The sequence below is a fragment of the Mauremys reevesii genome, linkage group 25 (genome assembly GCF_016161935.1).
Source record: "Mauremys reevesii isolate NIE-2019 linkage group 25, ASM1616193v1, whole genome shotgun sequence".
Classification (NCBI taxonomy): domain Eukaryota; kingdom Metazoa; phylum Chordata; order Testudines; family Geoemydidae; genus Mauremys; species Mauremys reevesii.
Genome location: NC_052647.1, coordinates 17,082,724 through 17,100,131, shown reverse-complemented (window position 1 = coordinate 17,100,131; position 17,408 = coordinate 17,082,724). Strand labels below are relative to the sequence as shown.

Sequence of the window (17,408 nt, the reverse complement as noted above, 5' to 3'; positions counted from 1 at the left end):
TCCTGACTCCCAGCCCTGCCCCAGCTCCAACCACTCCCCAGCCAGGGATAGACCCCAGGGGTCCTGACTCCCAGCCCTGCCCCAGCTCCAACCACTAGACCCCTCCCCCAGCCAGGGATAGAACCCAGGAGTCCTGACTCCCAGCCCTGCCCCCGCTCCAACCACTAGACCCCTCCCCCAGCCAGGGATAGAACCCAGGAGTCCTGCCCCCCAGCCCTGCCCCCGCTCCAACAACTAGACCCCTCCCCCAGCCAGGGATAGAACCCAGGAGTCCTGCCCCCCAGCCCTGCCCCTGCTCCAACCACTAGACCCCTCCCCCAGCCAGGGATAGAACCCAGGGGTCCTGACTCCCAGCCCTGCCCCTGCTCCAACCACTAGACCCCTCCCCAGCCAGGATAGAACCCAGGGGTCCTGACTCCCAGCCCTGCCCCTGCTCCAACCACTAGACCCCTCCCCCAGCCAGGATAGAACCCAGGAGTCCTGCCCCCAGCCCTGCCCCTGCTCCAACCACTAGACCCCTCCCCCAGCCAGGGATAGAACCCAGGAGTCCTGCCCCCCAGCCCTGCCCCTGCTCCAACCACTAGACCCTCCCCAGCCAGGATAGAACCCAGGAGTCCTGCCCCCAGCCCTGCCCCTGCTCCAACCACTAGACCCTCCCCAGCCAGGATAGAACCCAGGAGTCCTGCCCCCAGCCCTGCCCCTGCTCCAACCACTAGACCCCTCCCCAGCCAGGATAGAACCCAGGAGTCCTGCCCCCAGCCCTGCCCCTGCTCCAACCACTAGACCCCTCCCCAGCCAGGATAGAACCCAGGAGTCCTGCCCCCCAGCCCTGCCCCTGCTCCAACCACTAGACCCCTCCCCCAGCCAGGGATAGAACCCAGGAGTCCCGATTCCCATGCCGCCAAAGACCCCTGGAGCGGGGCCCCCTTAAGCGCGGGGCCTGATTCCAGGGAATCGGGTGAATCGGCTTGAAGCCGGCCCTGCCTGCCCTCCCCCCTCGCCCACCCAGATCCCAGCCGCTCCATCCAGGGCTGGGCTTGCACCGGAACCCCCGGCCCAAACAGCCCTGCAAGGGAACCCGGCACCAGCCATAACCCGCCGTGCCAGCCCCACCCCGCTCGCTCCCAGACCTCAGGGCGTCGCGCCCGTGCTGGCCGCGTTGCCGGTCTTCGGCCAGCTGAGAGGGGCGTTTCCCCTCAGGGGTCCCCTGGCCTGGAGGGAAGCACAGAGCCTATAAAGAGTGCTGAGGCCGGGGGGAGCAGGGGCTGCGGGGGTAATAGGTAATAATTGGAGATATACCAATCTCCTAGAGCTGGAAGGGACCTTGAAAGGTCATTGAGTCCAGCCCCCTGCCTTCACTAGCAGGACCAATTTTTGCCCCAGATCCCTAAGTGGCCTCCTCAAGGATTGAACTCACAACCCTGGGTTTAGCAGGCCAATGCTCGGTGACGCGAGTGGGTCTCTGGGACAGGTAACACTCTGCCTACACCTCCCCGAGCTGGCACCGGGCTCCGGTCGCCCGTCCCTCCCCGAGCTGGCACCGGGCTCCGGTCGCCCGTTCCCCCCCCAGCTCCCTCCTGCCCCCGTTCTGGGGGCATTGGCCTGAGCAGGACAAAGGGTGCCCCACTCCCAGTTCTGCTGCCCCCCCAATCCACGAGGGGTATGTGATGGGGGCTCCGGCTCCAGGGGGTCGCAGTGCTAGGGGCTGTTCGGGCGCCGTGGGGCTCGCCCCGGTTTGCAGGCCGGCCGGGGCCCCAGCCAAAGTCGAGCGCCACGTCGTGGGTTGCTGGGTGAAGGGTGAGCAAACAGCAGGTGCCGGGGTCAGGCTCCCACGGTGCTGGGGGCTTCGGGGCCAGCTGCCGCTTGGGTAACTCCGGCAGGGGATTGCAATTCCCGTCACCTCCAGACCTGCCAATTCAGCCAAGGCCAAACTGTTCCCAGCAACGGGGACAAGCCCCAGCCAGCCCCCCCCCGCTGCCCCATGGGAGCTGGGGCACCGCTCACTTACTCCTGGGGCTGGACCAAGCCCCCTCCCCCCAGCTGCCAGGTGAGTGGGACGCTCTGAGGCGGGAGGGAAACGGCCACAGGGACAGGTGGGGAAACTGAGGCAGAGTGAGGCCATCCAAGGAGCCTGCGTCCGAGCTGGGCCTGGAACCCAGGAGTCCTGGCTCCCAGTCCTATGATCAGGCCCCCACCCTTCCAGGGCTGGGAAGAGAACCCAGGAGTCCTGGCACCAGGGTAATGACCCACCCTCGCGGGGTTTATTTTTAGCCCAAGGTGGCCCCGCCCCCACCGGACTGTTGCCGTGGCGACCAAATGCGGGGCAAAGGGCCATCCCAGCGGGGGCGGGGGGGCACGAGCGTCCGGTTCAGGGAGCGCGGCCTTCGCCCGGCGGGTGACATCACGGGCCAGAACCCGTGTGGGGCAGGATCCCCGGCAGGGCCCTTCCAGCACCTCTGTGCCAGCCCCATGCTGTGCCGGGGGGGGGTCTGCTTGGGGGCCAGACCCCAGAGCCTGGACTGACCCTGCCCCATTCACCTCCCCCACAGTAACCCCCCACCCCCCGTTCAGGGGCCAGAGGGTGAGAGAGGCCGACCCCAGGGGTGTTGGGGGGGCATGACCCCCCCCGGGACGGGGTCACATGCTGCATTTGGGGTCTGACCCTAGGTGTCCGTAGCTAGATTTGTCTGCAAATCCCTGCTACCCCCCCAGCTCTGCCGGTGCCCCTCACTCCCGACCCGCAGCCCCTGCTAGCCCAGCCCTGGTCTCCCCCCAGCTCGGCCAGTGCCCCTCACTCCCGACCCGCAGCCCCTGCCAGCCCAGCCCTGGGCTCCCCCCAGCTCTGCCGGTGCCCCTCACTCCCGACCCACAGACTCCTGCCAGCCCGGCCCTGGGCTCCCCACCCCCAGCTCTGCCGGTGCCCCTCACTCCCGACCCACAGCCCCTGCTAGCCCGGCCCTGGGCTCCCCCCAGCTCTGCTAGTGCCCCTCACTCCCGACCCGCAGCCCCTGCTAGCCCAGCCCTGGGCCCCCCCAGCTCTGCCGGTGCCCCTCACTCCCGACCCACAGCCCCTGCTAGCCCGGCCCTGGGCTCCCCCCAGCTCTGCTAGTGCCCCTCACTCCCGACCTGCAGCCCCTGCCAGCCCGGCCCTGGGCTCCCCACCCCCAGCCCTGCCGGTGCCCCTCACTCCCGACCTGCAGCCCCTGCTAGCCCAGCCCTGGGCTCCCCCACCCAGCTCTGCCAGTGCCCCTCACTCCCGACCCGCAGCCCCTGCCAGCCCAGCCCTGGGCTCCCCCCGGCTCTGCCCCTGCTGACCGGGGAGTGATGTGCAGACGCCCCCTTGCGGTCACCAGCGGGATGTGCACCGTGCCGAGGGCTGAGTGTGTTTGGCTCCAGCCCGGCCGCCCTGGTGTGGGGCGGGGGCGAGTGGGAACCGGGGGGGGGGGGGGCCGTGGTGCAAACACACGCACACGCTGCTGAGAACCAGGGCACTCGTGGGCCCGATCCTGCCCCCGGGGGCTGCCAGAGGCCCCCTGGTCCAAACTCCCTCCCTGCCCGCAGGCGTCGGGGCTGAGTGCTGGGGGGGGGGGGGGCTGCTGTCTCACCAGCCGCCTGCAATCAGGAGGGGGCAGGGGCAGCAGGAAGGGTTCCCCTCGCCCCCTGGTGCAGGCCCTTCCCCTCCCCCACCCCAGGGCAGCAGCGGGGTCCCTGGGCCCAGCCTCCCTCCCCCCTGGAGCTCCGCCACCTCCAGCAGTGACACCCCCCTGCCCCCGTGAGACTCCGCTCGGCTCCGGGCCGGGCCTTGGCTGCACTAACCCCGGTTCCTGCGGGGTCCCAGCCTTGTCCCTCTCCCGGCACCTGGCTCTGCCCTGGGCTCCTGCCCGAGGGACCCTGAGCTCCGCCAGCCCCCTGCGCCGAGGCAGGACCAGGGGAGGCCGGACCAGCCCTGACGGGGGTTCCCGACCTCCCCTGGGGCCGTTCCACAGCTCCAGCCCCTTGGAGGGCAGCAGTTTTTCCTACATCTTGTCCTGCCTCCAGGACACGAGGGCTGGTCTCCGGCCCCCTCCCCGTCTGACAGCGAACTCGTCTCATGCTCCTTCAGCCAGTTGTGCACCCACCCGGATAGTAACGTCTCTCTAGCCCACATCTCCCCAGTCTGCTTGTGCCCCGTCATGCGGGACTCTGTCCGAAACCGCCCCAAAATCTGCAGCTTCCCCCATCCAGGTGTCCAAGTTAGGCTGCTGGTCTGTAATTCCCCTGGTCTTCCACTCACCCCCAGAACCTCGCGCCTCTGTGCCTCAGTTTCCCCTCCCAGCCCTTGTGAGCTCTCGGGGGCAGGGCCCGTCTCTCGCTCTGTGTCTGTGCGGCAGCAAGGCTGGGCCAGGACTAATCCTCTCCAGACGCTGCCCCCAGCTCTCGCGCTTTCCACCTGCAGCTCCGCGCACACCTGAGCGCAAAGGAGGGTTGAAGCCCCTAGGGGGCGCCAGGTCTCAGTGGCTGGGAAAGGAGCAGGGTGGGTGGGAGACCTGACCTAAGGGTGGCCCAGGTCCTAGGGCCCCTGGGTGCACGGGGGTCCCCGGCTGAGAGTGTCTCCCTGTCCCGGAGGGTCGGGCCCACGAGCCGAGGAGGTTCTGGGTGTGGTTAGTGTGTCAGCGTGTCCATGTGCCACACACATGCACACACAGCTGGGAGGCCACCCTCCAGGCCTGTGCCACTAAACACTGGGGCACCGGCAGAGCTGGGGGTGGGGAGCCCAGGGCTGGGCTAGTAGGGGCTGCGGGTCGGGAGTGAGGGGCACCGGGGTACAGGGGAGCCCGGGGCTGGGCTAGCAGGGGCTGCGGGTCGGGAGTGAGGGGCACCGGGGTGGGGGGGGAGCCCGGGGCTGGGCTAGCAGGGGCTGCGGGTCGGGAGTGAGGGGCACTGGGGTGGGGGGGAGCCCGGGGCTGGGACAGCAGGTGGGGCTGCGGGTCGGGAGTGAGGGGCACCGGGGTGGGGGGGAGCCCGGGGCTGGGCTAGCAGGGGCTGCGGGTCAGGAGTGAGGGGCACCGGGGGGGTCGCCTGGGATAACACTTCGGGGCAGCTTGGCCTTTCGCAGTGGGGAGGGCTGGGGGGAGGGGGGGCTCCATCTCCACCTGATCTCTGCATGTTCAGGCCGCCGGGAGCAGATGGACGACGCCCGGGGCCCGGGCGCTGGGCGCGGGGCCGGGAGAGCGGCCAGGGCTTAGCCCCAGATAACGCGGCCCTGAGCCAGCACTGGCTCAACGAGCTGGGGACGGGACGGGGCGTCTGATGCTACGCAGCTCCCCCCAGCCCCAGCTCCCCCAGCCCCCAGTGACCCCCACCCCCAGCTCCCCCCAATGCCCAGCTCCCCTGACCCCCAACTGCCCCATCCCCCGCCTCCCAGTGCCCAGCTCCCCCTACCCCTGACCCCGAGCTCCCCCGACCCCCAGGCCCCAGCTCCCCCGACCCCCAACGCCCAGTGACCCCCACCCCCAGGTCCCAGCTCCCCCCTGACCCCAGCCCCCAGCTCCCCTGACCCTCAACGCCCAGTGACCTCCTTCTCCCGCCAGCCATGGAAAGACGGGCTCGGTCCCCTGGGATGGTCCTGGCTTCGGTCTCCCTGCTGGGGGGCTTGCTGGGACCTGCCCTGGGGGCTGGGGCTGGCACCCAGCGCACACGCCCGGCTTTGCCCCCTGGGACTGGCCCAGGAACCTCCCAGCTTCTCTTTCCCCCGCTGCCCCCACCCGGGGTAGCATCACCCCCAGCAAAGGCCCCTCAGCCGCAGGGGGTCCTGTGCAGATCTGGGGGGCTGGTAAACACAGGGGGGCTGCCTGAGTCACTGGGAATCTGCTCTGGGGTAGCCCTGATCCCTCCCCTCAGGCCACCTGTGTGGTGCTTAAAGCCCTTCGTCCAAGATGACTGGACTGGACTATTGTTGGGGCTGCGGGTCGGGAGTGAGGGGCACCGGCAGAGCTGGGGGGGAGCCCAGGGCTGGGCTAGCAGGGGCTGCGGGTCGGGAGTGAGGGGCACCAGCAGAGATGGGGGTGGGGGGGCCCAGGGCGGGGGGAGCAGGGGCTGCGGGTCGGGAGTGAGGGGCACTGGCTGGGCTGAACCATCAGCCTTGCCCCGGTGTCTCTGATCTGTAGAGAATTACAGGCCAAACACGCCGTGGTTTCACCTGTTTATTGGAGACGTCGCTTGAAATAATAAAATAAAATAAAATAAAATAAAAATAAAATATTTTTTTACATTAGTGCGAAAAGAAAATACATAAAGGCAAACGCGGCACCAGGCTCCTCGGCAGGGTGGGGTGGGGAGCCGGGGGGGGCAGGTTCTCCCTCCCCGGCCACCCCATGCCCTGCTCCGAGCCTGGCACCTCCCCTACAGTAAACACTTCCCCAGTGCATTGAATGTGCCCATCCCATGGCAGCAGAACTGCCCCCGCAATGAGAAACCCCCCCCCAGAGAATCTGCACCCGAGCAGGTCCCAAGTCCGTCCGCAGGGCCGGTGCCCGGTGCCCGGTGCCCGGTGCCCGGCTGCGCCCAGCTTGTCTGGCTTCCTCCTGCGCACGGGTCTCGCCACCCCCGGGCGTAACCCCTGGTGGGGCTCGGGTTGGAAACCAGCCTGGCTCGCCTGGGACAGCGCTGGGTCTGGGAGATCCACCACGGCCCTTGGGAAGCACCCAGGGAACATGGTCAGCTGGGAAATGGAAAACCTCAACACGACATTTTGGGCCCAAAGGTTTCCTCTTCTCAGCTGGGAATTGCCGGTTTTCTGCTCAGTCCCCCTAAAATCGAGATATTCTCGGTGAGAAGAACCCACCTGCTTTGTCTGGCAAAATTTTCCAACCAGCTCTGGGCTGGGGCGGCCGAGCCGTGTGCTGTGGGGCGTTGGCCCCCAGCCGGCCCGGAGACCTTTCCTCCACTTGGCACCTGGCCCGGTTTCCTCCTTGCACACTTGTGCTTGAAATGTGTGTGTGCGCTGGGGGGGGAGGGGGGAGCCAGCTGCCCCCCCCAAACACACGCCCAGAGATGTATCGTGTTAACCAGCCTCCTGAGCCCCGGGAGTGAGAGTCCAGAACAATCCCTGACCCCGCGTCTCCCCTAGGGCACTGGGGCAGAGCCGCGTCTACCAAACGGTGCCCTAGGGCACTGGGGCAGAGCCGCGGCGGGCACGCGGCAGAGCAGACTCCATCTGTCTGCGCCAACCCTGCTGAACGGCACCGGGAGCTTCCCGCACCCCCCACCTCTCCAGGGGCAGCTGGGCCCCCCCGGCCACGCTCCCCCTAGCTGCAGCCGCAGGCGTCCACGATCATGTCCGGGATGTCGGTCTTGACGATGTTGCTGTTGCGGTCGAAGTAGAGGATGGAGAGGGGCCGGCGGTGCGTGGGCACGCAGCAGGACTGCCCGCCCGCCTGCACGTTGTGGGCCCGGATCAGGTTGAGCACGGCCGTGTGGGAGGAGGAGGCCATGCCCGGGCTGCTGGCCACGTGGGGCGGGCACTGGCCCATGCAGTAGTTGATCTGGTAGCCCTCTGGCTTGATGATCCAGTCGTTCCACCCGATGTCCCGGAAGTCCACGTAATAGTCCTTGCGGCAGCACAGGTTGGAGGTCTGGTCGCAGCGCAGGCTGCGTTTGGCCACCCGCTGCCCTGGCTCCCGCACCGTGGCCTTGGCCACCAGGAAGGGCTGGTGGGAGCCGCCGGCGTCGCTCCCGGCCGTGGCGTTCGCCTGGCACCCGCGGCACTCCAGCTCCAGCCGCAGCGTCTTCTCCTGCCCGCGGAAGAAGGCCTGGAGCACAGGCAGGAGGGTGAAGGTCTGCCAGCCACCGGCCCGGGCCTCCAGCTGCCTCTCGCTCAGCAGCGCCCCCGCCAGGGAGACCCGCAGCGTGACCGGGGAGAGCCCGCTCCGGGGGGCCCGGACGTAGAGCCACAGCTGGGCCTGCAGGATGTGGACATCCCGGCCCGGGCCCCGGCTGAACCGGAAACGCAGGCCCGTGCTGGAGGGCGAGGAGAACTCTGTGGGGAGAGCGGGGCTGTGAGAACGGGGGGCGGTGCCAGGCGGGGAATGCCCGTCCTCGCAGCTGGCACCAGGCTCCCTGCTCCACCCAGCCAAGTCCCGGCACCCCTGTGGCCCTGTCTCTGACCCGCTGCCCCCACAGGGGAACCCGGCAGTGACAGCGAGGAGCCCCCCTCCCCGGCTCAGCTCCAATGGGCTGGGGGCATTGGGAGACAGTGCTGGGTCCCGTCTCTGCCCCAGGGCCCTCCCATGGGGGGATGGGCAGCATAGGCCCATAGGGGGAGGAGTTTGCTGATGACTCCAGCCCCCCATACATGGGGCTGGGGGGAGCTGATCCCCTGGGAAATAGATTCCAGTGGGGGGCTGTTTGTCCCCCATCCAGCCCCAGAGGCCCCCTCCCCTGTGTGTCAGGAGCAGTGGGATGGGAGTGTGGGGGGGTCCCAGTGCCCAGATCTCTCCCTTACGCCCTGAACTACCAGGCCCTTGGTGCAGGCACAGGGCACCCTGGTCCATAGACCTCCCCCCACCCCCGGTCAGAGATCCACGGACCAGCCCAGCTGGGAAACCAGCAGGAATCACAGCCTCAGGGAGCCAGTTCCACCATGGGGGAAAGTGAGTCCCAGAAGAGCTGGGCTTCGAACCCAGGAGTCCCGGCGCCCAGCCCAGCCCTAACCACTACACCCCACTTCCCTCCCAGAGCCGGGGAGAGAACCCAGGAGTCCCGGCTCCCAGCCCAGCCCTAACCACTACACCCCACTTCCCTCCCAGAGCCAGGGAGAGAACCCAGGAGTCCTGGCTCCCAGCCCCCCCTGCTCTAGCCACTAGTCCCCACTCCCCTCCCATAGCTGGGGATAGAACCCAGGAGTCCCGGCGCCCAGCCCAGCCCTAACCACTACACCCCACTTCCCTCCCAGAGCCGGGGAGAGAACCCAGGAGACCCAGCTCCCAGCCCCCCTGCTCAAACCACTACACCTCACTTCCCTCCCCTAGCTGGGGATAGAACCCAGGAGTCCCAGCTCCCAGCCTCCCTGCTCTAACCACTACACTCCACTTCCCTCCCAGAGCCAGGGAGAGAACTCAGGAGTCCCGACGCCCAGCCCCCCTGCTCTAACTGCTAGTCCCTACTCCCCTCCCTTAGCTGGGGAGAGAACCCAGGAGTCCTGGCTCCCAGCCGCTCCCCCCGACTATAACCACTAGACCCCACTCCCCCCCAGAGCTGGGGGCAGAACCCAGGAGTGATGCTGTGGCACTATCCAGCCCTAGGGAAGGGCTCGGTAAACCTGTGGGGCCCTCGTAGCCGGGTGAGGGGTGGCTCTGCCCCCCACCCCCTGCATGGTCTGTCCTGAGAGCAGCCTGGGCCTCCCCCCAGGTCCCCTTTCTCCCCACTCACCCCCCTTCTCTGCTCTCCAGACCCCAGGTTTTCCCACCTGCAATCGGCAAAGTTCCCTTTGGTGGGGCAGAGCCGTTGGCTCCGTCCCGCTCCCCGTCCCCGCCTGTTCCCACCCCTGCTCCTGGCTCACCGCCAGCCTCGGTTCCCCGTCTGCAGCACCCACCTGTCTTGGCAAAACTGATGATCTCGTAGCCCAGTTCATCGGCGTTGGGACCGTCCCAGCGGTCGAAGGGCCCCGGCTGCCCCTCCTGCCGGGCTTTGCCCACATGCAGGCGGTGCAGGGCGTTGGCGATGGCCACACGGGGCACCGGCTGGGTGATGTTGGGCCTCTCACTCAGGTGCAGCTTCTCCAGGATCTGCCGCTTGGCCAGCTCGAGCAGGAAGCGCCTCTCCGTGCCCGGCTCCAGGGTGGGCATCCGGCAGGACGGGCACCCTGGCGTCCCTCCTCCCTGGACCGAGGATCCCCACAGCAGGGCCAGGGCGGCCAGGGCTAGCCAACCCCCCGGGGGCTGCCCGCTCCTCTCCAGCTGTGCGCCGGAGCCAGGAGCCATCTAGAACCGAGAGCGGCGGGGGGTAGGGACGGTGCCAGGCCCCCAGGATTTGTCTCCGAGCTCTGCCCAGCCAGTCTGCCTCCTGCTGTCACACCCAGGCTGCCCCGCTTCGACCTGCCATGCGAGGAGCCGGGTGCCAGGGGCTGAGATGGGTGCTGCTCGCCCGAGGGAGCCCGACTCAGGGCTTGGCTTGAGGTGCTGCCCGTCCAGGCTCCAGGCACTTGTCAGTCACAGGGGCAGGCCCTGCCCTCCTGCCTGCTGCGATTGGCCAGCACCTGGGGCCCTGGGGGAGGGTGCTGGCTGGGGGGGGATTGGGGGGTGCTGCCTCCCCCGGCCGGGAACAGGTGCCGAGGGCTCCCGGCAAGGGGCATGATGCAAGAATGGAGAAGGTTGCGCTGCCCAGGCAGTCGGGAGGTGCTGGGGGGCACAGAGCAGGCACCTTTGGGTTCCGTGGCAGCTCACGACACCCCTGGGTGTTTCCTCCAGGGGCCGGGGGCATTGCCCGGTGCCAGCTGGTCCTTTGCTCAGGCACTGAGGGGGCAGAGGGCACAGGGGTTAATGTCCCTTTGCCAGGTTTCTCCTTTCTCCGCCTGCCTCCTGCAGCCGGGGGGGGGGCACTGCTCACTAGCCAGCCCCCACCCCTCGACCCACGGCCCCCCCCACAACAGACCAAGTGGGGGGCAGAGGAGGGGGAGGGCGGTGGAGCTGGGGCTCGGGCCCGGCGCACCCCCCAGCAGGATTGCCTGCCCGAGCACCCTTATCACCAAAGGGCTCAGTCCCAGATACGCTGCCCCATTAGCGGTAACGGTCCCTCTCCGGGCACTGATGCTGGCACGTGCCACGTTACCGGCACCGGGGCCTGACACCAGGAGCTGAGCTCAGCAGCCGCCATGTGGCCTTTGCTTGGTCCGGACGCCGTGGGGGGCTGGGGGGCAGCTGTCAGAGGTGGGGGGCAGCTGGGCCGGGATGCTGCCGGCGCATGAAAGCTACAGAGAATGCACCAGCTAGGGGAGGCTGCTTACTCCCACTCGGCCCCGCCACGCCCGGCTGAGGGGGAGCGAGTCCTGGCCCAGCCCGGCTCAGCACAGGCCCGGCTGGGGTTTGGGGTCCATTTCTGCTCCCCCAGTCAGGCCCCCTTCCTGCCACGCCGGCTGGGGTGGGGCAGTCTCGGGCACCTCCCAGCGGGGGCACTGCAGAGTGAGATCACGTCTTCTCTCCTTGCCCCACAGGCTGGGTTTGGGGGTATCCCAAGCGCGGGGGTCTGGGGAGGGGGGTAGGCGGCGCAGTGTCCGGAGGGGAGCTCCCCTGGCCCAGGAGGCGTTGGCGCACTGACCCTGACTGATCCCCACTGCCCGTCGGACCGGGACGCGCTGGCATCCAAAGTCTCGGAAACGGAGCTCCGGGGGCAGAGGGTAAACGCGGCAGGTTCACCAGGCCGTCTGGGAAAAAGCACTCACGTGGCATGACGCAACCGCGGGGCCGGGGCCGAAGTCTGTGGCAGGCCGGGGCCGCGCTCCCAGAATAGCCCAGGAATGTCAACAGTGAGTAATGAGCCCTGGCACGGTGCTGCCACCGGGGCATGCGTGCTGCCCTTGGCACCAGCCTGCCCCTGCTGCTGCTGCCCAGCTCCGAGGGGGCGGGGGGTGTCTTGTAACTGGTGCAGTGCACATGGACACGCCCGCCCCCGTGCATGCAGGGGCGCACACACACACACACACACACACACAGAGTTGGTGCTTTCGGGGGGCTCCAACCACCAGGAAAATGCAATTTGCATGTGTGCATTGTCCCAGTGCAAGGGGGCGACTCCCAGGGACAATCACGGCCTCCTGCATGAGGCGGGAGCGAGGTGGTATCGGGGGGCAGTGAGCAGCGGGCCGGGGCAGGGTGATGCCAAGCTGTCGTTAAGCTCAGCCAGCGCTAACCAGCTACCGATGGGTGCCAGCCAAAGCGCGAGACCTTCCTCCCAAGGGGGCTGGGTGTGAAGCCGGCACGTGGGGAAAGCCGCCTTGGCACACGGGATGGATGCGCTGGGCGCCGGCCTGGCAGCCGGCGGAGAGCAGGGGCGGGGGCTGTGTTTTGGCAGCCCGGGCCGGGCGCCACAGGCTGCAGCTGGCTCTGGGCTCTGCCCGGGTCAGTCTGGGGAAGGAGGAAGAAGGAGTTTCCCGGTGAGCTCTGAGGCCAGGCCCGGACCCCGGCGGCCAGCACCTGGCAGCCCGGCAGGTGGCAGCAGTTACAGGCTGACCCGGGAGAGTTTCGCACCCTCTCCAGAATTGGGGGCAGCGGTGGGGAATCCCACGACTCCGCCCGGCAGGGTGCCCCCTGCTGCCTTCCCCTCCTCACTGCAGGCTGAGAGCGGGATCCCGCTGCAGGGCCAGGGGGCGCGAGGCGGAGATGGCTCTGCACTTGGCCCTGTGGGGCTGGCGAGGCCAGGGCCAGGCTCCCTGTTTCTGCTCCCCGTCCGGCTGATGCCAGGGGGTCCCAGGCTCTAAGCGCTAACCCCCTCCCCTGCCTCGGGACCCCGGCGTCATCAAGCCCTTGGCCTGCCAGTCTGTACCAGGCCCTGTTGGCCTTGGGCTGGGTCAGCTGGCCCCAGCCCCCCCCCCAGCCACGCAGCCCTGCCTTGCCAAAGGGCAGGGGGGGGATGTAGGGCAAAGGTCGGTACAGTATTGTCGGAGCGGCGGCTCGCATTGCATAAGGGTTGTTGTTGATTAAACTGTTCCAAGAAAGCAAAGCCCGCAGCCCCGCCTGGCACCACGACGGGGCATGCAGGGCACAGGCTGCCCCTCATGGTGCCCGCCCCTCCGGACCGTGTCCTGTGGGGCCGGGAGGCAGGGAGCTGGTTAAAACGCACCACGGCAGCCGGACCAAGGAGTGAGCCCCCCCCTCGCCCCGCAACGAGGGAGCCCGACTGCGCCCAGGCCAGCTGGTCTCGTTAGCTCTGATGTGCCCATCGCCACGGCGTCGTGGCGGCGAGCGCAGCGGGGCATTTATCTCCTGGGCGCACGGGGCTTTGTAGCGAGCAATCCCCGTCCCTGCAAGATGCTCCTAGACCCCCACGTTGCCTGGGGGTCCCTCAGAGCGGAGCGGGCTGGGCTGGGGAGGGACAGACCCCCCAGGACTGGCAGCTTTCTCTGATGGTAAACACGCTGCTGGCTTCTCTGCATTCAGGGCCCTGCCGGAGCCACTGGCAGGCTGGCATCTGCCTGCAAGAGCAGAGGGCACAGAGGGTGCTGCCAGCCAGGGCCACTCTCTGCCTGCCAGGGCACCCAGCGCCGAGTGCCAGGCCTGCCGGGAGCCCAGTGCACAGGGGTGGGACGCAGGCCCTGCTGGTGGGCAGCCGCTCGGGGCAGGGGGCTGCAGTACAGCGCATGGTGGGAGGGGAGGACACTGGTTCCCAGTGCCCCCGGAAACTGGGTAAGGGTTGGGGAGCTCCCGGGCCTGCTCCATCCTGGGGGGGTCTTGGTGCTAAATCCCCCAGAACCTTGGGGCCTGATTCTGTGAACCAACGAGCACAAGAACCGTTCGATCTGGTCACAGACCCGTCGCCCCCCACTCCCCACCCCCCAGCCCAGTGCCACAGCAGATCAAACCAGCAAGGTCAGCGCCCCGTCTCCCTTTGCCCTCCCAGTCGCTCCAAGAGGAGACCACCCAGCACCAGGGCGTCCCGCTCCGGCCCCCGTCCCGGCTGCGATGGCTCCGGAACAGGAGATGCTCCCATGTGTCCCTGCAGCCTGCGCCCCACAGCTGGCACCGATGGGGCACGAGCCAGGCTGGGTCGCCCTGAGCCCCTCGTCTCCACTTGCACCAGGACGGAGCCCCTGGACTCTGGCTCTGCACACCCTCCTCCCTCCCGCTCCCCGCTGCCCCAGGGCTGGGTCGGAGGAACTGCCCGGCTACTTAGGGGGCCTACATGGCTCCTGGGACGCTAGCGCCACCTGGCAGTAGTGGGGGGTGTCACACACTGGGTGCCTCGGCCCCCACAGGGTCCAAGCTGCAGCAGCTTGTGCTTCTAGCTCTGCCGATCCCCGGTTCGATCCCCGGCGTAGCCTCCTAGAGCCCAGCCATAGGGAAACCTCTGCCCTCCGCGCCCCTGGCGCAAAGCAGGCCCCCAGCGCCCCCTCTCTCTAGCTGCCCCCAGCGCCCACAGGGGCTGCTCCATCCTCAGAGGGACCCCGGGGCATGGGGCTTGCCCAGTATTAGAGGCAGGGCTTAGCCATCTCCTGGGGAGCCTCCCCGGCCCCGGGCGAAGCTCTCTGCTCTGGGCCGCGGGTCTCTGCCCCCCTCCTCTGGGGCTTTACCACTGCCCCCCCCCATTCTGCTTCCTTGGGGTCCCTCCTATTGCGCCCCCTGCTGGAGGCCAAGTCCCGGCAGCCCACAGCGCGTTGGCTCAGTGTCCCCCTCTAGTGGCTGCGCCGTGCGTGGCTTTGGGTCTGTGCAGCGTCGAGCTAACGGAGCTAAGTCTGAAGGATCCCAACCACCTGCCCTGGGGGCGGGGGGGGGGTGTCACATGACACCCCATTTTATGGACCTGCCTCCCCACTGCTGGGTTTGTCAAGGAGCCACACCCCGCGCCTTGCAGGGCACCTGCGGCCGGCCGGCGTCGGAGCTGGGTCTCTGGGGCAGCTGGTCACGGACTGGGAGCCACTGGGGAACCTGACCCCGCTGGATCCCCATTTCACCTCCTCTGTGTCCCCAGCTCGCCAGGCTCCGGCTCCGGCAGCTCCCACGCTGGGCACCCCATGGGGCGGGTGCCCAGAGCCCCGGCTGCGCCCTGATACCCCACCAGTGTCGCGATGCAGCCACCCCCTCCCCGAGGCGGCAGGGCGGAGACGATTGCTGCTGCAAAGGATGCTGGGTACTAGGTGGGCGGGGCTAGTTGTAGCCCCTCCCCCTGTTAGACAGACCCCACCCGAGGAAGGGAGTGGCGTCTGGAGGGGAGGGGTCTGGGAGTCAGGACTCCTGGGTTCTATTCCCAGGTCTGTTGTTTGCTCCCTCTGGCTTGGGCCCAAGGACCGTAGGAGGACTGGGGCCTGCTGGAGCCCTTGAGCGGAGGAGAGGCATGGCCTGGCCGAGGAGTCCTGCAGCCAATTGTGAGAGGAGGACGAGCTGGGAGGGGGCTGGAGGCCAAGCCCAGCTGGACGGAGGAGTCTTTTGCTTGGTGTGTTGATTAGCTCTTACCCCAGAAGGCTCGACCGGAAGGGCCCGATCTCCTCTCTGCTGGAGCAGGCCAAAGATGGTGGTGGGGAAACTGAGGCTGAGCGGCCGCATTGTCGCATCCAGGCACAAGGGGGCGTGCAGGGACAGTCTCTGTGCCACCCCTCTACCGCAAAGCTGGTTCTTGGCTTCGAACTCCTGGGCTGCCCGGGACATCGCCCCAGACGGCCCTCCCTGTCCCCACCTGGCCGGCCAGGCCCCAGGGCTGGGCGGGAGCAGAGAGGGGAGATTTCAGCTGAGAACTCTGCCCCTCTCCCCTTCTCCGGAAAATCCCCCTGGGGCCAGGAATGTCCCTGCAGAGCCTCGTCTCAAAGGCCCAAGCCAGGCCGGCTGCCCCCACCGCCCACGGTGAGAAATTGCCCCGAGACAGCAGCCGAGAGCCGAGCCCTTTTCCTGGTAGAAAGCGGCCGCCGTGAGGAATTCCCACCCCGCCCCCTGAGACCCCGCGCCAGCCGCTGGCACCGGGTGCCCTTGGACCTTCGCAGTGCGGCTGTTGATCTTGGCACAGGCTCCTTCAGGAGAAACGGGCAGCGTCTAGATCCCGGCAGAGGGAAGAGGCCCATGGTGGCCCCGGTGATCCAAGTGCAGAGTCCAGGGGGACGGTTGGCCCGAGCCTGGTTTATTCTCCACCCCCACCCCCAGAGCCATATCAGCCCTGCAGCCTCCTCTGGGTCTTGCTCTGGGTTGGTTCTGAAACCCCCCCAGGAGGCTGGATCAGCCGAGGGGCTGGAGTGAAGGGACCTCACCGGCAGCGGGGTCTCCTGTCGCAGTTTGGCTCATTGACTCAGGGCTGGGCTCTGAGCTGAGCCGAGCTGGACCAGGAGCCTCCCCCCAGGGCTCAGCCCATAGGAGCCAGATTTTGGGATGCAGGAGGGGGCGCAGGGCTGGGGCAGGGGGTTGGGTGCAGGAGGACGCTCCAGGAGGGGGCGCAGGGCTGGGGCAGGGGGTTGGGTGCAGGAGGACGCTCCAGGAGGGGGCGCAGGGCTGGGGCAGGGGTTGGGTGCAGGAGGACGCTCCAGGAGGGGCGCTGGGCTGGGGTCGGGGGTGGGGTGTGGGAGGATGCTCCAGGAGGGGGCGCAGGCCTGGGGCAGGGGGTTGGGTGCAGGAGGACGCTCCAGGAGGGGGCGCAGGGCTGGGGCTGGGGGTGGGGGGCAGGAGGACGCTCCAGGAGGGGGCGCCGGCTGGGGCAGGGGGTTGCGTGCAGGCGGATGCTCCAGGAGGGGGCGCAGGCCTGGGGCAGGGGGGTGGGTGCAGGCCCCCGGAGGGGGCGCAGGCTGGGGCAGGGGGTCTGAGCTGGGGCAGGGGGTTGGGTGCAGGCCCCAGGAGGGGGCGCAGGCTGGGGCAGGGGGTTCTGAGCTGGGGCAGGGGGTTGGGTGCAGGAGGACGCTCCAGGAGGGGGCGCAGGCTGGGGCAGGGGGTTGGGGTGCAGGCCCCAGGAGGGGGCGCAGGCTGGGGCAGGGGGTTCTGAGCTGGGGCAGGGGGTTGGGGTGCAGGAAGAGATTCGGGGTGTGGGCTCCAGCCAGGTGGCGCTTACCTCGGGCAGCTCCCGGTTGGTGGCACAGCGGGGCTAAGGGCGGCTCCCTGCCTGCCTTGGCCCAGCGCAGCTCCCGGAAGCGGCAGCATGTCCGGTTCCTTGGCACAGTGGCCAGGGGGCTCTGCACGCCGCCCCCACAGCTCCCATTGGCCACCGTTCCTGGCCAGTGGGGGCTGCGGAGCCAGCACTGGGGGCAGGGGCAGCGCATGGAGCTTCCCTGATCACCCCTGTGTCTAGGGGCCGCAGGGAGACGCCGGCCGCTTCCGGGAGCCACACGGAGCCAGGGCAGGGAGCCTGGCTCAGCCCCACTGTGCTGCCAACCGGACTTTTAACGGTGCCCCAGGAACGTTGCGCAGGGGAAACTGCTACTGAGAACCCAATGAAAACGGGCTTAAGATATAGCACTCCCCACACGCAGAGTCAGCACGGCGCGCACTGCCCCGAGGGGGCGCTGTGGAGTCACACGTGCCAAATGGCAGAGAAGAGGGAATAACCTTTGGTGGTTAGAGACCCCAGGCTCCTGTTGGCCGAGAGTAGCTCTGGCGGCCACACCCTACCCTCCGCTGCAGGAGATGGGAATTTCCTTCACTTCTTATCCAAAGCTGTTGTAGGGTGGTGGGATGAGGCTTTTAAACAGCTGCTGTACCCCACCCCAGAGGCAGCTGCATTTCAATGGGGAGTGGAATGATCCCTCTAAA

At 68.3% G+C, this 17,408-nt stretch overlaps 1 protein-coding gene across 1 annotated transcript; it reads right to left on the bottom strand.

The window, feature by feature from the left end:
* Positions 1-7,034: 7,034 nt before the first annotated feature.
* Positions 7,035-10,133, bottom strand: LOC120391115 (inhibin beta C chain-like). Its single transcript, XM_039514468.1, has 2 exons — positions 9,572-10,133; positions 7,035-8,017 (listed from the first exon to the last, which is right to left on the bottom strand). The coding sequence occupies exons 1-2, from the start codon at positions 9,957-9,959 to the stop codon at positions 7,287-7,289; spliced, it is 1,119 nt and encodes a 372-aa protein (XP_039370402.1). The 5' UTR covers positions 9,960-10,133; the 3' UTR covers positions 7,035-7,286.
* Positions 10,134-17,408: the final 7,275 nt, after the last annotated feature.

What these genes read in the sequence shown, in the direction of transcription:
- LOC120391115 (XM_039514468.1), bottom strand. Translation starts at nt 9,959, where the DNA reads ATGGCTCCTGGCTCCGGCGCACAGCTGGAGAGGAGCGGGCAGCCCCCG. An exon ending in CATCAGTTTTGCCAAGACAG is followed by an intron (nt 8,018 to 9,571) that starts GTGGGTGCTGCA and finishes CTCTCCCCACAG; the next exon opens with AGTTCTCCTCGCCCTCCAGC.